Source organism: Aquarana catesbeiana, linkage group LG02 (genome assembly GCF_042186555.1).
Source record: "Aquarana catesbeiana isolate 2022-GZ linkage group LG02, ASM4218655v1, whole genome shotgun sequence".
Classification (NCBI taxonomy): Eukaryota; Metazoa; Chordata; class Amphibia; order Anura; family Ranidae; genus Aquarana; species Aquarana catesbeiana.
In genome coordinates this window covers 734,097,373-734,103,372 of record NC_133325.1, presented here as the reverse complement: position 1 = coordinate 734,103,372, position 6,000 = coordinate 734,097,373, and the positions used below count along the sequence as shown (strand labels likewise).

General features: G+C 41.5%; 1 protein-coding gene across 5 annotated transcripts in view; it reads right to left on the bottom strand.

Annotated features, from left to right (window-relative positions):
* Positions 1 to 1,568: 1,568 nt before the first annotated feature.
* Positions 1,569 to 6,000, bottom strand: part of CHODL (chondrolectin) — a 158,736-nt gene continuing 154,304 nt past the window's right edge. For 2 of the 5 annotated variants that reach the window (XM_073618054.1, XM_073618053.1), the window contains one exon: positions 1,569 to 1,907. In XM_073618054.1, coding sequence (XP_073474155.1) covers positions 1,666 to 1,907 — 242 coding nt within the window. In that variant the 3' untranslated portion in view covers positions 1,569 to 1,665. The remainder of the gene's footprint in view (positions 1,908 to 6,000) is intronic. The other 3 variants (XM_073618056.1, XM_073618055.1, XR_012241984.1) reach the window with 2 other exon arrangements.

The following is a 6,000-nucleotide window of genomic DNA, read 5'->3' as shown; positions in this document are numbered from 1 at the left end:
AGTTGTGGAGAAGTTTAAAGCAGGGTTAGGTTATGAAAAAATATCCCAAGGTTTGAACATCTCACGGAGCACTGTTCAATCCATCATCCAAGCCATGGCCATTCACCTAAACTGACAGACTGGGTAAAGAGAGCATTCATCAGAGAAGCAGCCAAGATGCCCATAGTAACTCTGGAGGAGCTGCAGAGATTCACAGTTAAGGTGGGAGAATCTGTCCACAGGACAACTATTAGTCGTGTACTCCACAAATCTGCCCTTTATGGAAGGGTGGCAAGAAGAAAGCCATTGTTTAAAAAAAGCCATAAGAAGTCCTGTTTGCAGTTTGGGAGAAGCCATGTGGGGGGCACAGCAAACACGTGGAAGAAGGTGCTCTGGTCAAATGAGACCACAATTAGAACTTTTTTTCCTAAAACCAAAACGCTATGTGTGGCAGAAAACTAACACTGCACATCACCCTGAACACACCATCCCCACCGTGAAACATGGTGGTGGCAGCATCATGTTGTGAGGATGCTTTTCTTCAGCAGGGACAGGGAAGCTGGTCAGAGTTGATGGGAAGATGGATGGAGCCAAATACAGGGCAATCTTAGAAGAAAACCTATTGGAGTCTGCAAAAGACTTGAGACTGGAGCGGAGGTTCACCTTCCAGCAGGACAACGACCCTAAAATTACAGCTAGAGCTGCAATGCAATGGTTTAGATCAAAGCATTTTCATGTGTTAGAATGGCCCAGTCAAAGTTCAGACCTAAATCCAATTGCGAATCTGTGGCAAGACTTGAAAATTGCTGTTCACAGACGCTCACCATCCAATCTGACAGAGCTTGAGCTATTTTGCAAAGAAGAATGGGCAAAAATATCACTTTCTAGATGTGCAAAGCTGGTAGAGACATCCCCAAAAAGATTTGCAGCTGTAATTGGTTCTACAAAGTATTGACTCAGGGGGGCTGAATACAAATGCACCCCACACTTTTCACATATTTATTTGTAAAAACATTTGAAAACCATTTGTCATTTTCCTTCCACTTCACAATTATGTACCACTTTGTGTTGGTCTATTACATAAAATCCCAATAAAATACATTTACGTTTTTGGTTGTAACATGACAAAATGTGGAAAATTTCAAGGGGTATGAATACTTTTTCAAGGCACTATAAAACCAAAAAAAGGTGATTACAGTAGCATTTAAAAGTACCAGAAGCCTTGCAAAACTCTGCAACATATTTTATCAGCATATGTGCATTCTGTCTATAATCCTTCTTAACACAAAACAACGTTATAAAGACAGGCAAGAAACCATAACAGAATCATCTTTTTTTTTTTCTATCAAACCTTTATGTAAAGATAAATTATTTTTTAACAATACACATTCATAGCAATACACTTTAATGTAAGTCAAAAAAGTACAATATAGAAGGGAAATAAAATAATAAATCAAACACCCTTATTGCAAACAATGTCAAACATACATAACATCTCTCAGTATAAATCTGAAAAGGAATTGTCCATTTCCTCAACCGCGTGATAACAGAACAGTTTCAAACGCCAAAAAAGCAATAGATTGTCTGGGTTGTTTTTTTGTTTTTTTTTCTAATGTAGCAAGACAAGGATTCCAGTTTGCTTATGAATGAAACATGAGTATTATAAAAGTGTTCTTAAAACGTGCCTCAAGGGGGAGCCGTTAGTTCTTCTTGCTGAACAGAATACTGATGCTGAGATAGAAAGTCATTCCAAGCCAGTGCTTTAAAGTTTAGTGATGCAGAAAATAATTTGGGATATATATTTTTCTTTCTTGCGTTATGGTGGTACAAGTTATTGTTATATCTATACCTCCATGTTGATCTCATTCCTTGGGGCTTTTGAAATCCACAAAGTAGACTGGGTCGGGCTGGTCTTTGTTCGTTCTTTGCTGTAAACAATAGGAAGAATTATAGACATCAGTATAATTAGAATTTTACACTCCTTGTATTTTATGAATATGAGCTGTCAGAGTTGTTCTTTTCCAACTAGTTCTAGCAGACTAAGATAACCTCTAATATCAGTGTAAGCTGACAAAATGCTGCCAACCAACATCAAGACCCCATACAACCTTTGATGGCAAAGCTGGGTGGCCCTAAGTCTGACCATTGAAAGGGATTATGTATTTGGGCAAACCCAGTCTGTGGAATTCAATAAAACATTTACAACACTTTTCTGGAGGTAGTTCCCTTTAAAACTACCTGCTTCCAATTAAGGCAAGCATTTGCAACAGTTTTTTTAACAGTAAACACCTGCAACAAGTACAGGTAGTTTTGTGATGGGAGGGCCCGTGGAACCCAGAATCCCTTGGAGAGGTTGGGAAACCCTTGTTTCAACTCCCCATGCATCCCCTATGTCTTAAAGGATCACTAAAGATATATATATATATTTTTAAATAACAAACATGTTACACTTATGTAGCGCCAGCATTTTTGCTTACTGATGCAGTACAATGTTAACTTATGAACAGTGTTATGTATTGATATGTGGCACCATCTAGTGGCCAAATCGGTGAATGGACTTTATTTTATTTTTACTCTTTGAAGAATATCAAAGGAAGTGACTTTTATTCACTTTCCACAACTACCTACCTACCCAGCATGCCGTGTGATTTTCCCAGCAGGACTCAGTACGGAATTGCATGCTGGGTAGGCTATAAAAAGGCTCTGCCATCTTAGCTCTCTTTGGATGCATGGCCTGTCTGTGAGGACCTGTGCGGAGGTGTTCCACAGAACGCGGCCTACACCTACCAGGAGCAACACGACCAGCGACTTCGTTTTGCACCAGCAGGCTGGAGAGACGCTGGGACAGAACTGAGAAGGATCCAGGCTGACAGTCGGAGTCATCAGAGGGTTCCGGTCTATCTTTCGGAGCGGAGCAGTACGACGGCACCGGCTGGAGAGAAGCAAGATCCAGTACACCGAAGGGAGCTGTCTTGCTACACAGACCTGGTCGGGTGAGAGGGCTGTTGCCCAAAAGTTTTCCTAAAGCACTATCACATATCTGATTCTGTAACACAGTGTGCTGGGACCTGTAGTCCCACACAGGGGAATTGAAGGGACTAGAGACTGAGTTCAAATAAGCCTCAAGCCTACCCTTCACCGCAATATTAACGCTGTGTTACACAAGGTTAGTTGCATCAGGGACAGTTACGGGTTACTACACTATAGGAGTATACCTTCATCATCTATTTTGTTTAATCTTGGTGTGTTTGACCGCTGGATTACAAATTATAATTCATAACTGCTAGCAGAAGACAGAAGACAAAGAGAGGACTTCCTATTCCTTTGCAAGGCCTTGCATCTTAGTTGTGATTAATAGAGAGTTTACACTTTAAAGCAGGGGGAGCTCCCTAGGGATTGTTCTTGTGCTATATAACATTGTCTTCTTGTGGTTACAAGTGCGCACTGGAATTGGGAAGGTGCCCAAAATCAAGATATTTCACATTCTGGCATTAATTCCACCTGGAGACGCACTTCCCGAGATCAGTTAATACCATTTGTGTGTACAACTTATTGTGTACATTTATTGGGCTGTTGCGCTACGTTGGTGTGACAGTACCAATATTGTAATATTACTTTCATATTGATTCCAACAAAAGTTACGTTTCCTGGTTATGTACAACTTGTGTGGAGTGTTGTTCCTTACCCAACAGGTGGAATATCAGATAACCAGGTAATGACAAAAGTATCCTGGTATTATACTGTACATTGTGGGGTTATCCCTATCATTAACTCCACATTAACACTGCACCACAGTTGTGTCAAGGGGCTGAGTCAAGTCATTGGGGGTGGTAAGGCGGAGTACAGGCCCATATCAAAAATATCAGCAGCTCCTTTGGGGGTCAGTGCTTCACTTACCTCCACTGTGCAGCTCTTTTTGCACAGAGTGGCCCCGAACCTGATCTTCTGGGGTCCCTCTGCGGCTGTCTCGGCTCCCCCCGCAAGGACTCAACACCTTCATGCAAGCTCCCTCGCATGGTGTTGAGTGCTTGCGGGCGCGCTCCCGTGATACAGCCAGCGGCCATAGCAGCTCACTGTATCACTCAGCCCTGCCCCCGGCACGCTGCGTCATTGGATGTGATTGACAGCAGCGCGAGCCAATGGCTGCGCTGCTTTCAATCCATCCACTGTAACCAATCAACGGCCAGGCTGAGCGGCGAAGAGGATGTCGGAGGCGAGCGCGGGACTTTTGAGGGGTCAGGTAAGTAAAACGGGGGGCTGGGGGGGCCGGTATTGTCTGATGTTTTTTCACCCTAATGCATAGAATGCATTAAGGTGAAAAAACTTTTACCTTTACAACCCCTTTAAGCTTCGTACACACGATCGTATTTTCCGACGGGAAATGTTCAAAGACAGGCTGTTGGTGGAAAATCTGACCGTTTGTATGCTCCATCGGACAATTGTTGTCAGATTTCCCACCGATAAATGTTGGATAGCAGGTTTTAAAATTTTCCACGGACAAATGTCTGTTGTCGGATTTTCCAAGCGTGTGTACACAAGTTCGTCGGACAAAAGTCCAAAGTACAAACTCGGAAGCAAAGACGAGCCAGAAGCGGTCGGTCTTGTAAACTAGAGTTTGCAATGGAGAAATTGACATTCATGACATGGCAAATTATGAAATCTCGAAATGCAGTGCACATTCTCTTCTTCTTTAATGGGATAATAATGAAGCTGCTTTGCTGTTGATACTGATGGAGTTATTGTAAACACATTTTCAAAGGCTTTTTTTTTTTAGTGATATCAAGAATAATATATATATTTTTTGGGGGGGCAAGTTACCACAACACCATTATCCCATAGTTTTTAAGATCAAAGATACAACTATGTTGGTGTCCCTTGTCAATTTTACATTATATTTTTTTAAACGTAACTGCCTACTCCCAAACTGTCATTTGAAGTAAAACACATAGCCAATTATTATTCTCCACAATTTTTTTTATTGTGCATTAAAAAAATAAAACAAATAAAATTAGACATGCTATCTACCAATAGGACTTAACCAAAAAGTGCATTCTATGCATCCAAAAATATAGAAAATATACCAAATCAAATCATTAGTCAACCAAAAAAATAATGTCAAAGCAATAACTCCAAGGCGAATAATAAATAACACGTTATCTCCTCCGATTCCGCAACATGTCTGGTTGACGAACGGCCGAAAATGAAAAACGCAAATCAACACTCACCAAACCTCTACTAACATGAAATTAGCAGAAAGGGCCCAAAGGGTTGTGCTAAAGAGCTGGAAAACCACGTAGTATGTCTAGTACGTCACTACGTTCCTGATTGTTGGCCAACAATTGTGTGCCATTTGTATGCAAGACAAGTTTGGGCCAACGCCCTTCAGACAAAAGTCCATGGTTTTGTTGGCCAACAATTTGATCTTGTGTACGAGGCTTAAGGCACCTTGTGTCCATTAGGGGCACAGGGTGACTGAGAAAATGTGGCTTGGATTACTTAAGATGGGACAGTAATATTTATCCACCATATCTCCCAGGATATATATAAAGACTATTCTTGGTTTGTTTGACTCTGAACTCGACACGTTAATTGAAAAAGCTGGTCACATTGGCCTCTGCAAAATGTAGGAGATGGTCCATGTTCTACTGGAAACTCCTGCTATCCTGTGTTTGTCAATATATAATCTACTGTGTGAAGCTCGGTAACAACAAGTCTGACCTGTAGTGAAATCCTGATTAATCATAACAATGGCCAGGTGGGCATAGAGTCACCTTGGTCACGCCGTTTTTTTTTTTTGTTTTTTTTGGCGCGGGGTTCCCCTTAAAATCCATACCAGGCCTGAAGGGTCTGGTATGGAATTTAGGGGGAACCCCACGTCATTTTTTTTTTAAATTTTGGCCGGGGTTCCCCTTAATATCCATACCAGACCTAAAGGGCCTGGTATGGAATTTAGGGGAACTCCCACGTCATTTTTTTTTTTAAATTTTGGTTCGGGGTTTCCCTGTGGGGAATTCCCATGCC